Source organism: Acanthaster planci, linkage group LG14 (genome assembly GCF_054643075.1).
Source record: "Acanthaster planci isolate LZ-2023a linkage group LG14, COTS_SCS, whole genome shotgun sequence".
In the NCBI taxonomy this organism is placed as follows: Eukaryota; Metazoa; Echinodermata; class Asteroidea; order Valvatida; family Acanthasteridae; genus Acanthaster; species Acanthaster planci.
The window spans coordinates 12,696,921-12,718,391 of record NC_141790.1 but is presented as its reverse complement, the minus strand read 5'-3'; the positions used below and the strand labels follow the sequence as shown (position 1 = coordinate 12,718,391).

The 21,471-nt window shown below is 38.1% G+C and overlaps 1 protein-coding gene across 8 annotated transcripts in view; it reads left to right on the top strand.

The window, feature by feature from the left end:
- The first annotated feature begins 3,731 nt into the window (after positions 1 to 3,731).
- The window catches only part of LOC110981757 (uncharacterized), a 58,785-nt gene continuing 41,045 nt past the window's right edge, over positions 3,732 to 21,471 (top strand). For 4 of the 8 annotated variants that reach the window (XR_015427606.1, XR_015427608.1, XR_015427607.1 and 1 more), the window contains exons 1-22: positions 3,732 to 4,042; positions 5,681 to 5,827; positions 6,859 to 6,926; positions 7,189 to 7,224; positions 7,531 to 7,590; positions 8,157 to 8,301; positions 9,763 to 9,872; positions 10,165 to 10,202; positions 10,366 to 10,448; positions 10,877 to 10,988; positions 11,263 to 11,489; positions 11,672 to 15,457; positions 15,755 to 15,916; positions 16,570 to 16,710; positions 17,093 to 17,228; positions 18,016 to 18,131; positions 18,611 to 18,703; positions 19,284 to 19,407; positions 19,779 to 20,054; positions 20,468 to 20,563; positions 20,742 to 20,930; positions 21,295 to 21,325. Coding sequence is in view for 5 of the 8 variants with exons in the window: in XM_087145331.1 (XP_087001457.1) it covers positions 5,720 to 5,827; positions 6,859 to 6,926; positions 7,189 to 7,224; positions 7,531 to 7,590; positions 8,157 to 8,301; positions 9,763 to 9,872; positions 10,165 to 10,202; positions 10,366 to 10,448; positions 10,877 to 10,988; positions 11,263 to 11,489; positions 11,672 to 15,457; positions 15,755 to 15,916; positions 16,570 to 16,710; positions 17,093 to 17,228; positions 18,016 to 18,131; positions 18,611 to 18,703; positions 19,284 to 19,407; positions 19,779 to 20,054; positions 20,468 to 20,563; positions 20,742 to 20,923 (6,099 nt within the window). In the remaining 3 variants the exon portion in view is untranslated. Of the gene's footprint in view, positions 4,043 to 4,710; positions 4,840 to 5,680; positions 5,828 to 6,858; positions 6,927 to 7,188; positions 7,225 to 7,530; positions 7,591 to 8,156; positions 8,302 to 9,762; positions 9,873 to 10,164; positions 10,203 to 10,365; positions 10,449 to 10,876; positions 10,989 to 11,262; positions 11,490 to 11,671; positions 15,458 to 15,754; positions 15,917 to 16,569; positions 16,711 to 17,092; positions 17,229 to 18,015; positions 18,132 to 18,610; positions 18,704 to 19,283; positions 19,408 to 19,778; positions 20,055 to 20,467; positions 20,564 to 20,741; positions 20,931 to 21,294; positions 21,326 to 21,471 lie in introns of all 8 variants that reach the window. The other 4 variants (XM_087145335.1, XM_087145333.1, XM_087145332.1 and 1 more) reach the window with 4 other exon arrangements.

The following is a 21,471-nucleotide window of genomic DNA, read 5'->3' as shown; positions in this document are numbered from 1 at the left end:
CACCAAATGAAATTGTCGTTTCCGTTGCAGAAATGTGAAGCATTAATTATTGATTTGTTTTAACGTATATCACCTTATGAGTGCTTTTAAACTTCTCATCAGAAGAAATCCCTGCATCACTTAAGAATTAAAGATATTTTTCGTAAGAAATTTCATGATGTAGCAGACAGAAATGTACAATCACGGACTAACTAAAGCTTGCATCTTCATTCCTGAAGATGTTCTGAATAAAGAACGAAATATTGAATCAAACAGAGAAGGATAACTTAAAGTAAGAGAAGCTAATGTAAGTTTTCCTTTTACGAGAAGAAAAATAAATTGTAAAGCGCTTTGTGATCGTGGGTACGCTAAAAGCGCAATATGATATCGTATTGATTAATTGTACTCTTTATTTCACGAAGTTCATTTCACAGAAAAGGCTTCTATCTTGCCACTGTTATTTCCTGAAGTGTACATGTACTTGTACATGCAAACACACACGGTTTAATCAGAATGTAGTTATTCCTTTTTCAGGTAAAGTACTTTGACTTCATACTTCATGCATGACCTAAACAGCGCAATTACCGGGCTGAGTCACACCATGTAGTCGACAGAACTCGCAGCGTTGGAAGCTAATTTTACCCTGTACCTTGTTCATGCTCTGGAAAATCTTTCCCTTGCCGTAGTTGATCCTTTCCATGGTATACCTGAGCCAAAAAATGAGAGAGGCGGAGAAAAAGAAAAGCGATATTTCTTTACCAAAAAGTCAGATTTATTTTGTCTTAAAATTCTTAATAAAGCCAATGATGATAATAGAGAACGGGCATGTTGTAAGTGTATAAAAACTATGCCATTTAATTTACCTCACTCCTCTCAAAGCGCAGAAATCCAACACTAAGAATTTAGAAATGCAACACCGAATGCCGATTCGTCAATAAATGTCATAACAGGGTCATTGCCTTGCATAGAAATCCTATTTTAATTTCCGGGGTTTGGTCGGCGGTCAAAAGGTTACACACAGGAATTTGTGTAGGGTTTTATTGGAGTTAAGACAATCGTGACAGTAGTATTTCCAACAAGTCATTTCTACGAACTGAATTGTTGAATACTCTGGTTTTTCTTCCAGCTCAATGACGACTTCCGTGGTGTTGGTTTGTCAAGCGACGGTTTCCGTTTTCACGGCACAACGCATTAGCGGATAGCGAAAACTGCCGCACAAGCAGTGCGTGAAACTACATAACCATCGTGTTTGATCATAGATTTGGTTGTCTTTCACATACTCTTGCGTACAGTTGGGGGATAAAGTTAGATGGGCGAGGAGACTTCAATTTTTCAACTGTCGGCAAGTGTTCGATAAAACAAAATCCAAAGTGAAAACATGGTGGAGGAAAAATTACACCATTTTAAATAATTCAGAGAAATAGTTCCTTGTTTATCACCACACGTGTCCGCTCGTGGTCCGCGTGAAGCTAACTGTATGAGGTCGAGGAAAGTCCATGTGTAACGGAACGGGCTGGCCATTGTTATCCTAAGGATGATTAAGATGCTCTCAATATTTTTGTTGAGGCTTCTTTTTGACTTTTCGCCCTTTGCACTCAAAAGGCCTCAAGCAAGCTTTTTTGAGGCACTCCACGCGGATGAAGGAACGGGTGGGTGGGTGGGGGGGGGGAAGCAGCCCCTTCTGAAAATATAGTGGGGGTGGGCCCCGTAAAAAGTGCTGTAATTTTCATTCTCAGAGGGGAAGTTTAGAGTGGATAGCATTTGTAGCAGTACGTAATAATTTTACTTAGATCACATTGGAAAAAGGAAATTTAAATATTCACTTTCAGTCAGGATCTTTTGGTGGAGTGGCGTAGCTAGGATTTTACTGGTGGGGGGCACAAAGGGTACCAGCATCATGTGGGGGCACCAGCTGGTGTGTTTTTTTGGGGGGGGCATGTTTTTGTTAGCCTTTTTCAATGTCCATTCCTCCGTTTGTTTTTAGTGGGGGGGGGCACGTTCCCCCTTCCCCCCTCCCGCGCCCAATAACGATGAGGAGTCCCATTTCGCACAGTACGCAAGCGAGCCGCATCGCAGGCCGTGTCGATGTCCGAAACAGGCTTCCAGAGCTCACGGCTAGGTCTATTTTCTCCATCGGTGTCTCCGCGTATTTCCAATGAAGCGAAGCCATAGACCTAGCATTAGACAACAGATTCGGATGCAGCTGGTCCCCTTGTCTACACTACTTTATTTTCCTCCTGTTATTTCTACCCTCCCGAGGCTCCACTAAAGTCTCCACGTAGAAATAAATCCCACAATGACAAACCCTCAAATAAACATTTTTTTTCCGAAATCGCCCTAAGTTTATTCCCCAAATCAATCTATAAGAGAGAGCGTCTCTGAATACGATAGAGCCATCACCTCCTATCAAAAAACTGAAATATCCACAAGCTTCTTTCTTTGAATGTTTTAATAGTTGAGGCAAAGTAAGATTTTGTTCACTATGACCACTCATTTTGGGGGGGTTTCCTCAAGTAAATAAAAGTTTTACTTAAACATATCCCCATAACATAAAGATTTAAAGCTTGTGCATGTCATTAGGTTTGCGATGTCATAGGCAAAGCTTTAACATCGCAGCTGGTTTGTGCGCAAAAAATTAAAGACTGTTTTCTTTTTTTAAAAGGAAAAGTCCATTAATGCTTGTTAAGGCTTTCCAATAGGCCTACTTGTTTTAATTAAATGTGACCACCATTTCCTCCGGCAAAATTTGGGTTCTTGATTTTGTTATGTTTAATGCTTCTGTGAGACACTTTTCCTGTTACAAATTTACAAAACATCACCTTCACAATGTGTAGTTTAAGATTTTGAAAATTTACAGGTCTGACAATAATTAACTTATCTTTTTTTAAACTGTCAAACATGGATTTGAAATGCTTAAATCTCAAAATATCGATTGCTAAAAAAATCTCGCACTACAAAGCACAAAACCTTACAAAAATTTGCCGACCCCACACCGTACAGGTTTCGCGCTACTCGCTCACAATCACACGCATTGGACTTCCCACAAAGAGATATAATTTTCTGGCCCCCCAGTAGAATCATCTTCCTACGTGCCTGCTCCACACATGCAGTCGATATCTCACAGGAATTACTTCTGCAGCTGAATTTTGAATTACGCGAGTTTTGAGTTGATGGCGCTACCATAACAAGGACTTTAAGGCTGAGTCCGGGCGGCTTGTTCTCGTATGTTCACAAACAGCTCGATTTGTTTTTCGTGGGTCGGCCGCTCGAACGCCGGGAGCAAACAACCGGTTGGTTAGTTAGTGACAAGCAACATGCAACGTGGCGGCGTGCATGTAGGCTACGTTATTCGCGAGTTCATGTTTGGATGGGCTGAATTCTTTTCTATATAAACAAGAACATTCATTTCTGTGTTACGGAAAATAATCAATGTTAATTTTGCAAAACTTCCCATTGTCTATGGCTTTGGAAGCCATCTCTCTACTTTTTGCAGCTGTTCAAAAATCAAAATCTCACGAGTTTTTTCGTGTGTTCCTGTAAAACCCTGACGAGGATCAGGTGGTGTATGATCCTGTTCCGAGAACAGTGTTCTTGAGTCGTGTTCCCGCCGTTCGAGCGCGAGAACAAGAAACCCGTGTCAAGCAGGCCGCCCGAACTCGACCTAAGAGGGCGCCCTCCACAAGTATTTTAATCAATTATTTTGTTTAGAATATTGACTTTGAGGGCGCTCTTTATGTACGCTACAACACGTACACAAGTCCCAGGCACACTACTGACTTGTTACTTGCGAAATCGGGTGACATGTACTGTAGGCCTACTGTTGCCAACTTGCGTTCTTGGTTTGAAGAGAACGTGTTCATGACGTTTGTATGTTGACCATTTTTTTGGTGAAGTATTAACGCCAGTCTAGCTTTTGTTATCGAGGCGTGGGCGTATAGTATTTAAAGACTAACGTTAACTACTTCTAGGCCTAACGTCTTGAATGCATGTTGATGGCCGGCCCGTGAGCTGTGTGTGTGACTTGTGTACAGTGTAGCCTTAATTAAAAACTGACGTTAGCATGGTAAGCAGCCTTACAGGATGTGCGTTACTCTTCTACCATAAAGGTGGTTATACTTAAGCCTGATACTAGGCCTAGGTCCTAAATCATTTTTTCAAAGTTGTCGTGCATGATGTGTCTGGCAGTGACCCCGCCCTCGTTTTTTTTTTACGAATTCCACTGTTGTTTCATATTCACCCTGACATGCCTGAACCATTCCAACCCTTCCTTGTCCCAAGAATTGTTTTGACGATTTTGGAATTTTATTGCCTACGGACACCAGGCTATGGCCTGGATGCTTTGACATTTCAAAATTTCGAAATTCTGGCCATACTGGACAAGCTGTCACACTGTACATGGCATAAGAATTTTTAATCATGTTCATTGAGTCCCAAAATTTAATGAGCATGTTAAGTATGTTCAGTACTTAATGTTACATATTCACATGATTGGCTCTGTTGTATGCATGTAGGATCTTTCAGAGTAATTAGAAGGGAAAATAGAGCCCATATGAATGTGCAGAAATATTGGTTCAACATTCTGAAAGATTACGCATGGTATGTGTACCTTAAATCCTTGACATGCAAAGTGGTAGGAACATCCATCAAGCCCATGGACATACATGTACTATGCATACACATACTCTGTTGCTTGTCAGACTGTTTCCCAATGGTTACTTAAATTATTTCCAGCTTGGTTTCTAATAGAGCACTTAGCACTGCTCAACACCATGGGGATGAGGTTACCAGAGTGTTGTTTCTACAAGTGGTACCTTGGAGTGTTCCTACAGCTTCAGGATACCTTGTATTGTCTTTTGGAATGTACGTAAACCAAACTTTTTACATGTTTGTATGGACTCTAGATAATTTCCCCCAAAATTTCTTTGAAAATGCTTTGCAACTGATATCTCCCTGATAACCTTTTATGCACAATGTACCTGTATGTAAGTAATGTACATGCAGTTGCCTGTTAACTTTCGGGACTCAAACAAAAAGTTTTTGCAGGCATGGCCTTGACTTTGAAAGTTTTGAAATGACAGTGTATATCACTTCATTGTACGGTCTAACACCAGACTGATACAAATACAGCATACAGCAAGAACATGTAAGACATGTAAAAGACATTTCTGTCAAAAATTTGAATCAAATCCAGTCATGCCAGTCTTGGCAATTGGAAGACTCATTGGAGATGTTGGGCGTAATTAGCCAATCAAAACAAATGCACGATCGAGTTGCACTATGAGTCGATCCTTTCTGAAATCTCTGACTTCCGTCTTTCAAATACAGTGTTCCGCCACCGCAAATTAGAAAAGCAGATCGGAGAAGCATGCAATACTAGTGATGTATCATACACAGATTGACCGATCACTTAGATTGAATTATCACACAACGCACCCAACAGAGATATTCCAATCATAGCCTTATCGCTGTTCCTAGCTTAGACTTACCCTACTTGTGTGAAAGTTTAGTCATTTCAAGATGTCGTATGTGAAGTCGTTCCGTTTAAACATGACGTTTGTGGGGCTCAGAGTCGGGATTTGGGTTCTGCTACTTGATAGCACTCTTTACCACTAAACAGCTCATTAATTTGGAAGTATTTGACAGGAATTGGTCTGAATTTCTTAATCTGCAGTATTTGTATAAATAATATCTTTATTTTTAGAAGTATTCCACTGATGGTACCCAGTAGACAACTATTACCATGACAACTAATGACGACAGTGATGTGCCTTGTACCAATGGTAGCATGCCAGTCATTGATGAAAATATGCCAATGACATCATGTGACCGATGTAAACAAATGGAAGAGGTAGGTCTAATTTTCACTTGAACCGAGATCCTGCACCTTACCTTGAAATATCAATGAATAAAAAGGGTATTTAACAACCACCTTTTTTGAAATATTGATGAATAAAAAGGGTATTTAACAACCACCTTTTTTGAAATATCAATGAATAAAAAGGGTATTTAACAACCACCTTTTTTGAAATATCAATGAATAAAAAGGGTATTTAACAACCACCTTTTTTGAAATATCAATGAATAAAAAGGGTATTTAACAACCACCTTTTTTGAAATATCTATGAATAAAAAGGGTATTTAACGACCACCTTTTTTGAAATATCGATGAATAAAAAGGGTATTTAACAACTACCTTTTTTGAAATATCAATGAATAAAAAGGGTATTTAACAACCACCTTTTTTGAAATATTGATGAATAAAAAGGGTATTTAACAACCACCTTTTTTGAAATATTGATGAATAAAAAGGGTATTTAACAACCACCTTTTTTGAAATATTGATGGATAAAAAGGTATTTAACAACCACCTTTTTTGAAATATCGATGAAAAAAGGGTATTTAACAACCACCTTTTTTGAAATATCGATGAAAAAAAGGGTATTTAACAACCACCTTTTTTGAAATATCTATGAATAAAAAGGGTATTTAACGACCACCTTTTTTGAAATATCGATGAATAAAAAGGGTATTTAACAACTACCTTTTTTGAAATATCAATGAATAAAAAGGGTATTTAACAACCACCTTTTTTGAAATATTGATGAATAAAAAGGGTATTTAACAACCACCTTTTTTGAAATATTGATGAATAAAAAGGGTATTTAACAACCACCTTTTTTGAAATATTGATGGATAAAAAGGATATTTAACAATCAGTAGTTTTGTTAACGCACTTGTATGGTGAATTGATTAGGATAACCTTTATTAACTCAAGTACAGTGCGCTGTACTCGAGTGCGGAATATCAAATCCTCTGAACCTCAGAAGTAGAGAATACTAGGATGGGTAATGCCAGTTTTGGTTTTTGCCCTTTCTGCAGGAGTTGGAGAAATGTCAAAGGGACCAAACATTGTATGCTGCACTCAAGAAGAAGATTGTATCAACAGAGTAAGAACTGGATTAATCAGACTGGATTTCAAATTTCAAGGCACTCACGCACAAATGGTTCACCACAGTGTTTCTGTGCTGGAGTGCATGTACATGTATGCCAGAGCTTTGCAGTTTTATAAGAAATGGTGAAAAATGGAAGCGCTGAAGTGAAACTTGGATGTGTAATTTGTCACAATATGCCACAAGTCACTGTGCATATGTATGTTTGTGTTGACCCATGTAAATGCTAATTGGATGTGTTAAATTTGTTCTTTTTCAGCATCCTAATCAGGAAGTACACCAGTAAATGTCAAGATATCCTTTGATCAGCTTAATTGATTAAATCCTCTTTTTGAAAATCCCTTCTTTTAACAAACTTTTTCAGTTTCAGGATAATACTGACATGGTAAATAATGCATTAACATTGTCCAATTATTTCCATGCTTTGCCCTCCGTTTCTTAAATTGTCCAAGTAGAATTGTTAGTGTTCTATGTTAGCATTTCACAAACTGTACACTGTTGTCATAAGCTTTGTAGTGTTGTTATGCAGAGGTAGTTTGATTTATTCTAAGCTTATGAACAAATACACAAAAAAGATTTATTTTCTTGACCAAAGTGCACAGTTTGATCAACAGCAGAAGAAGTTGGATGATGTAACTTTGAAATTAGCATCAACCAAACGGTAAGAACTAAAGCATTCCTCTACGTCGTATGGCACCCAAGTGGATTGCTCACATCATGTCTGGGTGGTGACATGGTACTTTTGTGCTCTGAGAAGACATAACATTTCTTATGAGTAAATTGAGGTTCGAGAACATTCTTTGTGATCGTCTTCAGTGAATATTGAATGTTTTAGCTGCTTTTGCGATTTTGAATTAGGTTCTTACAGGATCACGGGTTGATGGTCACACTACGTATTTCCCTCTCTGAGGAATTGTAGAAAAAACCCGGAACCGACATTTATTAAATTTGTAGGAAATCATTGTAGAGTGTTGTTGACACACTTTTTTTGAGGGTGTATAATACATTTGATGACCTTAACCCTAACAGTCCCAAATCCTCCAATTTCAATATGATTTTACATACACCCAAGGGAGTTAGGGTTAAATAAGAAACCAGACAAAAACTACTACATAGAAAGCTATTTCCTGAGCCGAGCAGGCCCACTTCCTTCCAAGAAATTGTTGCTGAAAAAAACAGAAGTCTCTGGTGTTGGCACAAGAACTAAGTATTTTTGTTTGATTTCAGGAATTGCAAAGTACTTGAAGAACAGTTGACAGCTACTCTGAAAGAGGTTATTCCATGGAAGGTGGATAAGAATAAATATCTGAAAGAATTGGAAGAATGTCAGGAAAGTCTCAAAGACAAGAGTGACAGACTAGCAGGAAGTGAGGTAAATTCGATTATGTTATCAATTTGTGGTACTATTTTTGTATTGCAAGTAGTGTTTGCTTTATATATATTTGTAAGCATCCAATTGGCTTGTTCAGGAGTACTTTTTACGTAAATGTTTGGTTCCTCAATATGGAGGACGAAAGGTGGCCATCTGCTTTTCTGCTATCAGAATGGTTGAAAAGCAGATTTCACGTCTTTTTCTACTTTTCTGCTACGTCAAAAGCAGAATGACCATTTTTGCATTTTTCCACGTTTCTGCTTTTCTGCTACTACAAAAGTAGTTTTACTTTTCCTCTTTTTGATGGCAGCCGAGAAGTGGCCATCTGCTTTTTACTTGTCAAACAAGCAGGAAAGTGGATTGAACGTTTTGACGACAACTTTTCTGCTTTTGTGATACCGGAAAAGCAGATTTTACATAGGTGGCCGAAAAGTGGCCATCTGCTTTTCTGTCCTCGATAGGCAGTGAATAGGGTCATGAACCTGTGGGTTACAACCATTTCTGTCCTGGGGGAGTGAAGACATATAGAAACCAAAACTTAACTTTGTTTTCTGTTGACCAATCCCATACGGCAGTGCGTATCAGTGTCCCTGTGAGGCAGAGAAAACAGCATCTCAAAGGCAACATAGTTTTGCAACTATCATCCAGTAGGCACACAAGCTTGCTTGGGTCAAGGAAAACATGTGAATTGTTCATCATAAAAGAGAGGGTGGACTGTAATTATTGGTTTATACATCTTCAATCTCCCAAAAGGAAATGGTCATAACCTGAGGTTCATGACCCCATTCACGGCCCTTGGAAGGCAGAGAAGCAGATGGCCACTTTTCAGTTGACTATGTAAAATTGCTCCTCCATTATAAAAAAAAGCAAAAAAGTAAAATCTACGGTTGTCAAAACGTTTGATCCTAATTTCTGCCTGCTCAAAAGGAGAAAAGCAGATGGCTGCTTTTCGGCCGCCAGCAATGAAGAAAAAGTAAAATCTGCTTTTCTTGAAGCATAAAAGCAGAAAAATAGAAAAATGCATAACCAAACAATGTTCGTTCTGCTTTTTGAGGTGGCAGAAGAGTAGAAAAGTCAAAATTACATGTAACCAGAACATAAAATCTGCTTTTCTACCATTCTGATAGCAGAAAAGCAGATGGCCACTTTTCGTCCTCTGTATGCTCAAAAATCACTTGTGGCACTTTAGCCAAAGACATCAAATGAATTTGGAATGAGAAGGTCACCGAATGATCTGACTTCAAGGTGTAGGATGGACAGCTTGTGTTAATTATAACTTCCAAGTCCTAGTACTGTGATGAGAAGAATTTCACCACTCTTATTGCAGAAAACAGCATTCCATGACTACTGGGAAATGAGATCCTAGGACAGTAATTGATGGTTTTATTGCTGAAATTCACTTGTAATTCAGTCATTACTCACACCAGGATGAGCAATTTCTTGTTTGTTTTGTCTTTGCAGGCTTCTTGTAAGCAGTTTCAAGATGGATTCTATGAAATGCAGGAGAAACTAGAAACCCTTGAAGAAAAGCAAACAGAGCTACAGAAAGCAGCTCATAAAAGCCAAATCGCGTAAGAACTGAAAACCCCCATCTGTTTACTTGTCACATTTGTTATTTAGATTGTAGACTTCCTGAATAGGGTTTACAAAAATTGCATGTTTACATGATGCATTTAAGTGAATTGAAGCAAAGAAAACTTTGAAAACTCATTAAAAAATCCTCTATAAACTAGGCACTTTTCATATCAGATGACAAATGTGTACTTTAGAAATCTGCTACTGTAGTTGATCTTTTCTAAAAGATTTTACTTGTTATACCTTGGCCAACTAACTTAACTTTTTGCATGTTGCTTTTGTGTGCAGGGAGAAGAAAGCATGTGCATTACTCGCCAAGAACAAAGGTAATTTGACTGACCTCATACATGTAGTTCCTTCTGTGAGGTTGAACACTTCTTTATACATCATGTGTCTCTTGTTTTTATGTGTTGAATGAAAAAAAACTCTGAACTGGCAAAGATAATTGCTTTGACTCTGATTTTTTTATTGGTAATTTTTTCTTGTCAGATGATCTTATGATGTGCAAGAAGGAATTACAGAATTCCAAAAAGTGTGAGGGTAAGCTTGCCAGGCAGCATCAAAAAGCAAAGGTGAGACTTTATGTTTATAAGAATATTTTATTATACCATTGGCCATTCAAACAAACTAATGTGATTGATTTTGAATTTGCATGTAAAGTGAATGAAGTAAAACCTTCTGTTGAGTAGGAACTTTTAAAACTGAAAAGTTCCATTGGTTGTCGTGGTTAGATGAACAAAAGTAGAGAATTGTCATGTCTAAGGAAATTTTTTCACCAGGAATGTTACTAGCCAGACAGAAAGAGAATTGGATAGAAAGGTTTTGAAGATTATGTTAGTGCTGCAATCATATTCAGAAATGACACCTCCATTAACCTCTTAATTAAGAACTGAAAGTTGGAATGACTGACACATTCCTTCTGAAATTCTACTCAAGGCATGTCACCTTTAGTCACAATATCAGCACTGTAATTTAATGGTGATGCTGTTTCTTTTAATAGAATAAAATTTCTGAGCTGATACAACTCCTTTGTGAGTATGGCATTCCTGTCCCCAAGATACACAAATCATTTCTTGGTTCAGCTTGCACTCAGGACAGCACATCTACTGAAGGTTGGTTATTTGACTTTGGTTTTTATGGGGATCTAAATGGTTTGAACAAAATATTAGTGCATTGTTGAGTAGACCTGAAAACTGAAAGTATTCTTAGTTTAGCTGTGTGGTTGCTGAACTTGCTGTTGAGGGTTTTCAGATTCATTCAAATAGTGTGGAATTATTATAAATCTATTCTAAATTGCACACACATTGTACTTGCATTCTGACCCATTCCCATTTCTTTACTGGTTGCTCATCAAGGACATTTATACAAACATTGTTTACTTTACAGACACAGATTTTGAGCCTGTCGAAGAAACTTTCTCTTCCACCAAGGATTTTCTCTCTCCAATCAAACAAAAGTTACACACAGAGTTCAAATGTCAGGAACAGATCAGACATCCACATGTGAAGGAAGATGCATGTCTCAAGATATTGGATCAGCTGTCCAATGATATGTCGTTGTGTGTTTCTCCGTTACCTCCATCTCCTCAACCCCGTTCTCCTGCAAGAGAAGAGGTATAGAGTTGGCTAAATTTGTCCAGTGTATATATTTTGTAGATCTGAAATTTGAGATTTAAATATCAAAGCCTACTTACAGTCTATCCATGATATACATGTATGTGTATTTATTATCTTGAGTTTTATGCTTAAACAATTATTTCCACTTGAAACTTTTTCATTATTTTCTTGTTTTTCAGATGTTAAGTGATAATAGCAGTGATGTGAGCAGTGAAGAGGCCTTCTCAGATGTTGCTGATCAAATTGAGTCACAGCTCAACGTCATGGGATCAAAAGGCATGCAGGATGCAAGCCCAGAGATAAAGGAAATTATAGCGGAAGATAAGCAGCAAAACAGAAAAACTGCTCACAAAAAAGAATCAGCTACAATCAAGGAGCCTAATCAGCTTGTATTGTCTCCTGATCGTAGATTGACACGATCCCAGCTGAAAATTCTCACAGAACAGGGTGTGATTGAAGCCAGTGATATGGGTAAACTAACAATGACTTGTGGTCATGATAGTTATTCAAACAAATCTTATGCTAAACCATCCCCGGAGCCAAGCAAAGAGTCTCCTCAGAGACAGATCACCTGCAGCATATCTCCATCTCAGAACAAGCCTTCAACATCACAGCCCAGAGCTGTTCCTAAAAGGTTCTTGAGATCTAATTCAGCTACATATGAAAAGCGTTGCTCAGGAGACAATTCTGATGGCTCTCTGGGGGAGATTTTTGGCCAAAAATCTCCAGGAGGAATGCAGCCGTCCTTGTCTTTTATTGAGCAAACTGCCAACATCACCGATGAAACTCCACAAACTGATACTGAAGATAGTAAGCAAACTGCTGCAGACCATAATGAAGAATTTGAGCGACTCATCCAATTGGAATCCATTCCTGAAGCCAAGTTATCTGAGATGCTTACCCATAGTTTGAAGAAATCAGGGGATTGTAGACACGATGATGTTGAAGGAAGAAGAATAACTAGATCCCAAACACGTAATATGCAGAGCCCAGTCAAGCGTGAGATCACCCCAAAAGGAATGACAAGATCTGCTAATGCCACCCAAAAATCACATATGAAGATAAATCCTGAGACTTTGCCTGATAATCAGACAACTGTGACAACTCCGAGACAAAATAAAACACCAAACCAAGATTCATCATCTACCAAAGGAGAGGATTTGCAAAACATGCAGAGTAAAACCAAAGATTTAGGTATTGAAAATTTGGCTGTATGTACACTTTTGAATATACATTCAGGACTGAATAATTCCGATGAGGGGGATGATGATGATTCAGGTACAGCAGAGAAAGTCACGACAGAATTGAAGACCACATTAATAAAGCAATCACAAAATGATGATGGAGGCTTTCAATTCGTTAAAGATGCCTCTGGCAGAGGAGTCACCAGATCAGTAGGTTCATCAGAAATGCAACTAGACAACATCTCAGGTACAGAGCAATTAAAAGGCTCTCTTGTGTTGCCAGCACAGCAAGGAGATGAAGGAATTGAATTGGCAGACCTTAAAGACTTTGAAGTTGGCAAGGATAGGGAAACGGAGGCAACTACAAGGGAAAGAGACTTGCAGAAAACAGAGGCTCCAACAGTGGATCATGCCACTAAAGCACAGGAAGTTGCTGAGAAAGTTTCTTTTGAAGCTCTACAGGAATCTTGGCAAAATGGAAACAGTGGACTTGATGAACCTCAAACTGTTAACACCAGACCATCAAGCACAGAAAAACTTGATGAAAAGCCTGAATTGCTATCATATGGTGACAAAATGGTTAATGAAACATCAAAGACAAAACCAATCAAACACCAAGAGAAAAAGGGGTCACTCAACGTGGATGGTGATAGCTCAAACTATCAAGCACACAGTAATAAAGATAGTAGCTCTAGAGGAGTCATGAAATATCATGAGGATGGAGATCCTAGGCCGAGATGTTCCAAACATTCAGTAGCAATAGAAACCAACCCTTGTGTTGTTCAACATGGAGATTTCAACTCGTATGGAAAAGACCCTCGTAATCAAGATGGTGGTCAGAAGAAAGCTGTGAAACATCAGCCCACTGAGTCTGATGATCTCGGGAAAAATTTTGTTAACACTGTAATGGCAGAAGTTCACTCTGCCCAACTTCATGTTAGAGGATCCAGTAGCAGCATTGATCCAGCAAACAACGAAGAAGGTCCAATAAAGATGGTGGAACATAAGGAAGTAGGTTGTGGTGGACATATAAATGAAAATCGGGAAACAACAAATGGCTCTTCATCTCATAGTGAGGCTTTTCAGCAATTAAGCAGCCTGCATGGGGAAAGATTGTTAAATCAAGGGACTTCAACAAGTAGCAGCCAAGTAGCTGAACATCAAATTCTTTGTGTGGAGGCACAGTCTTCAAGAGCCAGTTCTCCAACCACAGATAAAGTGCTAAGCATCAGTTCTGTATCAGGACATGTCACTCCAGTCTCTCCTCTTCCACTTCAGGACACAGCCAGACCACTCTCACCCTTGTCATCACCGACACGCAGTCCCCCTCTCTCTCCACTTGCTTCCTCACCGTTCTGCTTTGAAGAATTCATCAGCATACCGAGAATGTTATCACCTCTGCCACCTTCTCCGGAAATTATTGATGCTGAATCTGCAGAGGATGTTGGGAATTCTTCATTAATAGATAGTATACCAGGATCAAGTTGTGTTAACCAAGCCAGAATGATCTCACCATTATTTCCAACACCTGTACCACCTGCTGTCTCTCCACTTTTAGAAGCCTCCATTGTTGATACATTGTCTCCACTTAGTAATACGTCCCCTGTCAGACTTAGTCACAGTCCTGTCATCTCTCCATTGAGGAATCCTCTCATTCCATCTCCATGCAATTTTCATGCTGAAGCTCCTAGTGATGCCCTCTCTGTTAGACCTCAGCACTATCCAACTACTAGGAGGCAGCCTGCATCTCGTTGTCTTGCAGCATCTTTCTCATCTTCTGTAATTGGAATGAATCCGAACCCACAGATCATTAGTCCAAGACTTCACTCCTTAGCCTCTGAAATGGTATTTGGATTTGGGGAGACACACCCAAATCCTTCAGGTTCACATATGAACCAGCCATCACAGACCCCAACATCAATCTTCAACCAAGGAGACAATGCAGATGCTAAAGGTTTAGCAGATATTCTCCCTGAAGAGACTCTTCCCTTTGTTGTAAAAGAAGAAACCTCACCAAGTACATCAGTGGTACAAGATCATGGTACAGGTAGATGTAAACTTTGTATTTTGGAAAAGGGGCTGGCTGTTGGAGGTAAGATTGATAGTGGAAAGAAACAAGTAGTCATACAGGAACATGGGAATACCTGTGAGTCGTCTGTGAAGAAAGCCAGACCTGCAGAAAATACCAATGTTCCTGTGCAGAGTTCCAGTACTTTACATGTTGAGAATGTATGTACTATCTCTAGAAAACAGCCGGTATCAAAACAGAGAGCTGTTTCAATAAATGTGATTTGCAGCAAGCAGAAAAGCAAGATGCCTCAAAATGTAGACATGAAAGACCCAGAGACTGCACTGCCCAAATCCAGCAAACCTAGCATAGGAAGTATCTGGGGAGACATGGCCTCCAGAAAAGATCCTGGTTTTGCCATCTTCAACCGTGGACCTAGGAGACGAAAGAAGAGAACTGGGCAGGATAAAGATCAAGATTCTAGTCAGTCCCAGTATTTAAAGGAGGAAGCTGTGTCTGGAGCTGAACAGTGTGCATTAAATATGGGTAGTCCTGAGTTAATTTCTAGCAATGTTGCTTGCACTTCACTCTCTCAGATGACATCCGAGATTACATTGATTAGTGAGAAATCACAGATTAGACAGGGAAATGTGACCACAGATGAAGAAGCCTCAAACAGACAGAAACTACAAGCTAGAAAGAGACAAGCGTCAAGTGAGTGCAGTTTAACATGTGACAAAGATGACCAGCCCTCCCCATGCAAGCAAGCCAAGGTGAAATATACATGTACCAATTGGTTCAACCTTTTCAGTACTTGCGAAGTTTTTTATTGGCAACAAACCCGCCTACAAAATATTCTTAAATTCTGAAATAGTTTCCCGTGAAGTTTGAAGATTGTTTTATTTAGACTGTTAGAAGCGTTATATTGAACTTATACCCTCTAGTTTGTACAAATCAAACTAATCTAAATTATTTCTTTAGTGTAAGTAAATAAGTGAATTGATGAATTATTTTAAGTGTTCAAATTCTCATAATTTCTAGTGTTTTCTATTTCATATGTTTCTTGACAGCTTTCAGAAGGCTTAACAGTTCAGCCAGCAGTGGCAAATGTTGTGGTTTTGTCAGAGGATAATTCTACAACACAGCAACCAGTTTTGTGTGAATTGCTGCAGCGCATCAAAGAATTACGATCACAGACAAATGCGAAGCCATTGTTTGCATCAATTTTGACTGTGAGTAATGGGCTAAGCACAACCCAAACAACTCAGTTGAATTGCAAAAGCATTTTATGTTGCGGTAAAGTACATGTATGCCTGAGAAATGCCGATCTTATGACTGAGAAATGCCAATCTTATGACTGAGAAATGCTGATCTTATGACTGAGAAATGCTGATCTTATGACTGAGAAATGCTGATCTTATGACTGAGAAATGCTGATCTTATGACTGAGAAATGCTGATCTTATGACTGAGAAATGCTGAACTTATGACTGAGAAATGCCGATCTTATGACTGAAAATGCCGATCTTATGACTGAAAATGCCGATCTTATGACTGAGAAATGCCGATCTTATGACTGAGAAATCCCGATCTTATGACTGAGAAATGCCGATCTTATGACTGAGAAATCCCGATCTTATGACTGAGAAATGTCGATCTTATGACTGAGAAATCCTGATCTTATGACTGAGAAATCTAGAGTCTTATTCAGTGTTATTTATACATGTAGTTTGAGCACTGATGGAACTACCTACATGTAAGAAGTAGCCAGTGGTGACAGAATTAGTCATCAGAATTTCGTTTTCAAAATCCTAACGTGGGTTTATTCAGAAAGGACCGTTGTGTTGTTTTTAATTTTCTCAATGGTCTGTCTTTCCCAACCATAGTTTCTGGGACGGAAAGCTGTTAATGTTATGCCTGCTATCCGAGCCAAGTGTCTGATCAAGAATTATAGCTCCAAACCTTTGCTTCTCCCTCACGAAGAACAACTTGTGTCCTGTATGTTGGCTTCTGACATCCTGTCAAAGGTATATGATTTTAATTGTAACTACACAAACAGGTTATTGTTACAACTTTCTTTATTAGGTCTGTAGCTTGGACTTCTAGAGGACAACAATTTCCTCATGTTACATTCCATACAATGACGATGCATACTTACAACTTAAACTGTCCGAGATTGTTTTAGCCTAAGGCCAAATTTCTTTACAAGCATGTTAACCTATTAAAATGTCATTTATCCATGTAAATATCTGCATTGATATGCAGCAGTTATGTGGGAATTGGAATACACTGACCTTATCCATCCATTTACAGATGATGTTAAAATGATGGTGTACTGAATGGTAATATGAGACATGTTTGTTTTGACTTACTTGATAATTGTTTCTCTGCTTTCTTATTTTGTTATAGAAATCTAACTTGAACATGTTTCTTGCTTGCCTTTGCCGTGGTGTTCAAAATCCACCTCCTGCAACTAGTACTACGCCTGCAGTTCTTGCTAGTGTTGCTTTCTGTCGAGTACTTGCTGCTGTGAGCAGACATTTTGGTAAGGAAGGCCATCACTGTGTATTGGGTAAAATTGTCTGTAACAAGAGTTGGTTATTAGGTAAAATTGCATTGGGAATATACAATGGACAGCAAAAGAAACTTGCCACTTCTTTCAAAGGCCACACATAAAAATTCACTCCATAGAAATAACGTTTTTGTACACAGGTATGCTGCAATACCCCTTACTAATCACATGCCCAAAAGCAAGGGATTGTCTTTATAACAATGAAGAAATTGATATGCGCAGCAACTGGGTTACTGAATCAAAAGTCACAGAATGTAACAGAATGAGCCTTAAGTTTTATGCAGAAATCAGTGTCACAGGATGAAATAAAGAAGTCACAATTATTACTTTTCAATAATGTGTATGCAAAGTCAGAAAGGATGGCATCCCTATACAGAAACCACCCATGCACATCATTTTGACATAACAGGTGTTCACTTTGTCATCGGTTGTTTAAAATGTTGTCTATTCATGGGTCATTTTTGCTTGGTGGAGAGTGCTTTTGTGTGACTTTTGATTCAGTAACCAAGTTGCTGTGCATGTCAATTTCTTCTTTTTTTCTAATTAATTGAATAAGGCAAGTCGTTTACCTGCTGATCTACTAAAAGTTATTTATTGCTAATCATTCAAGCTGAGTAATCCCCCAAATTAATGATTTGATTAGTATTAAGTATATGTACATCATCTTACACATTTGTAAATTGTCTTTCCAACTTTTCTGATTTGTAGGTGTTAATTAATGTGTCTGGTGATTTCTACCGTATGGGTACATGTTTTTCAGGTTTGATGGATCGAGTTCGGATATTCTGCTATGATTTAGTGCGGGAAGACTGGCATAATGCTGAGGAATTGCTCCTTCATGTAGCAGTTACATGGCCAACAGTTCTTAAAAAAGAGGTACCGGTATTGCGTATTTTAACTGAGATGTCAGCTGTAGATTAGTCACTCTTATTGTCAAACCGTGAAAAATAGACTTCTGCTTTACTCTTTGCTTTATAAATTTTCCTTGACAAGAGCCTGCCAAGTCTTACAATAATTACAAGTCTTAGACCATGTAGTTATGAGGTTTTTGTGGGTCTCTGTAACATTCTGTGTACACAGGAAATAGACAGGTTTGTAAAGAGACTTCATGCGCTCACCACTGGTTATTAATGCCATTGACAAGATAGTGAACCTCACTGTTACTTGTTGAAACCTCTCCAAGTATATATTTGGAATGCTCAATATCACAGCCTTTCTTGTATTCAGTCTCTATTCGATATTTCTGAGATTGACTTTAGTAACCATTGGTTGTATGCAGAGGAGGTTGCCGTATCCTAGTTTATATTATCTCAGGAGTGATGAAGTATCATATTCTTCAATTGACATTTTGACAGAACTTATCATCACCAATTCTGAATGCCCTTGAGACCGTAACCATGCTCAGGTTATTGCATGCTGCATCTCCTCAGAATCTCCAAGCACAAGAGGTAACTATCAAACACCTGTCTCAGCGCCATTTGCTGTTTTCATTACTTTTATGAGTGTACGTTACTCCGGAACCCTTTGCCCTCCAAGAGTACACAAATTGACAGGAAAAACAAACATGATGATGTCTGTCTTGGGTATTGTCTTTCGAATAATTTATAAAAGCGGACATGGCCCCTTTAACCCACTCACCCTAGCATATGATTTTTATGTTTGTATAAATGAAATTACAACCCTTTCAGTTGTCTGAACATTTCTGTGCTGACCAGTATTTTGTTAAAAATTGTTACAGATATTAAGCGTATCTGTAAATATTTGTGTGTCAGTAGTTTAGAAGAAAGTCTGCATACCTTTTGGCATATAAAGATAAAATGTGCAGTACTTGTTAAATGTTTATACTTTCTAGATTTCTCCACTACTTGAAAGTGCTTCATTTGAAAAAAGTCATAATTATCATTTTAAAGCTCTTTTTCTTACGGTTTGAAAATTTCATGTAGTAGAACATATGTTATATTTATAATGTGTAAACAATTTGATATACAGTCAGATGTGCAGAGAGTGTCTGTCAAATTTTTCTGTCAGATAATCCAGTACTTCAGTCTGATGTGTGGATGGCAGATTCCAAATGGAAGTTTTCCTGTAAATCAATGCCATCAACTGGTTTCATCCATTCAAGATACAAACATCACAAAGCTGTGCAGTACAGGTGGGTCATAAATTTACTTTCTTTATATCTATCTAATCTAAATGAAATGATCTTCATCAAATGATAAATTTGTGATAAACAAAGCAAATCCAACAAAACTGGATTTGATCCTTATGTCCGAGGAAATTTTGCACCATCCTTTTACCCATAATGTCCTGCAAGCCCTTTTGTTACTATCTAGATTGTCAGTATATCTTTGTATGTTTCATCCAACAAATTGTCAGAATAGGTCAATAATACTGAATAAAGTGTTACTGATAATGAATAAAGTGTTGCTGATTCATTAATAGAATTAAAATGTAAACATTTTAATTATTTTAGTTACTTGTTAAGTATTAAAGGTATAAGTAAATTATTGATACACTTTTCAGGGACTTCAATTCAAGGGCTTACTTCAAAGTCCTATGAAATTGTGAAGGCTCTTGAGTTGCTAGCACATCACCTAGGCTGGAAATGGACTAATGACCATCTCATTAGGGAGAAACTCTGGCCAATCCTGAAGAACTGGAGCCAGGATGTAAAGGCTGTTACCATAGCAACTGCTACCAAAACTGGATTGAACCGGTCTAAACATACCACAATTCGAACCAGCTGCTGTGTTCAGTCTCCTTCTGATGCCTCTGCCTGTGCTGTCATGAAAGTGATTTGTAAGTTTTGAAGAGTTTCATTCTGGAGAGAGATTTAAAGTTTGTGAATCTAACATTACAGAAGCTCATTTTATGTTGAAATTGCCAAAACCCATACATGTATTCATCGGTTAACATACCAGGAATTCATTATTCTTAAGTTGAAGGATGGAAGTGTGGTTGTGATTGCCCAAAAAGCAGACTCTCTAAAAAGTATATCAATTGAAATTTAAAAACCTATTCAAGAAGAAATTTTGCACTTGTATCTTATTCACAACGAGACACTTGACCACAAGGTGTTGTAGCTTTAAAGGTTATTCAAGTTCTCATCATTATTTTGTGATATCTTCTGATAGATTCAGTGACATACTCTTGAATATTCAGTGATAAATTTTTGAATGAAAAGTGATTTGTGGCTTTTTTATTATTGGCAGGCGGTATGGCTAGTATTGGACTTCAAGTGAATAAGCAGTCTGTGTTTGAACTGCTGAAGATGCTAGCAGCTGTCTTGCAGCAGCCTCCTTCTAGTGGTGAGTGCTGAATAAAATAAACAGGATTAAGTTACTGAGGAAGTCAGATAAAGGACTTTTGGCTTGTGTCTTAGCTTGGATAAAATTCATCTGAGGAATTTCCTGTTAGTATTTTATGCATTTTAAGCTTTTTCCATTATTCTTTGGATAACAGTTTTCTTGTTGTTGTTCATTGAAGTTCCCCAGACAGTTCAACTCTTCACTGCAGAAGCCATTCTTAGCTTATCACCAAGTGACCCATCCTTTGCTTTTGATGTTGTCCAACAATGGAATCATAAGGTTCAATTTGACCTGCCCTTGAGGATCAAAGAAAAGTTGAACTTGTTAGCCAAGGTTCAAGATGCTTTCAAGAGTTCTTGATAAAGAGGTCAGTTCTTGAATAGATACATTAAAGAATGACAAATTGTTTAAGAAGTTGCACCAAATGGCAGGTTCAAAGGTGTGGAATAAATATACCATCTTTTGACATTAGGCTAGGGTACTGAATACTATAGCACCAGCAGGGCTAACAATCTGAATTGCTTTGAATACTTACAAATCTCCATGTTTAGGTTCATTGTTTGGTAGTCAGCATTTTAAAGAATTCTTTAGCAGTGTCATTCATTGGAAGAGGGAGACAGCATGTGACTGAAATTGCACTTTATCAAAACATGACAACACTGTAATAGGATTAATTGCTCAGAAGATATTACTGTGAAATTTAATTTTTATCTCTGGTTTGTATTTTTCAGGACATTCCATCAAGTTGCCTTCCATGTCAGGGTAAGCGGAACTGGGTTAAGATTCATAGTTATAGAGCCACTGAAAATACAAAAAAACAAACTGAAGTAAACTTGGTCACTTGGAAGGAATTTAATCATTCCTATCAAGATTTACATTTAGATGCCCGTGTGATGCTACATGACATC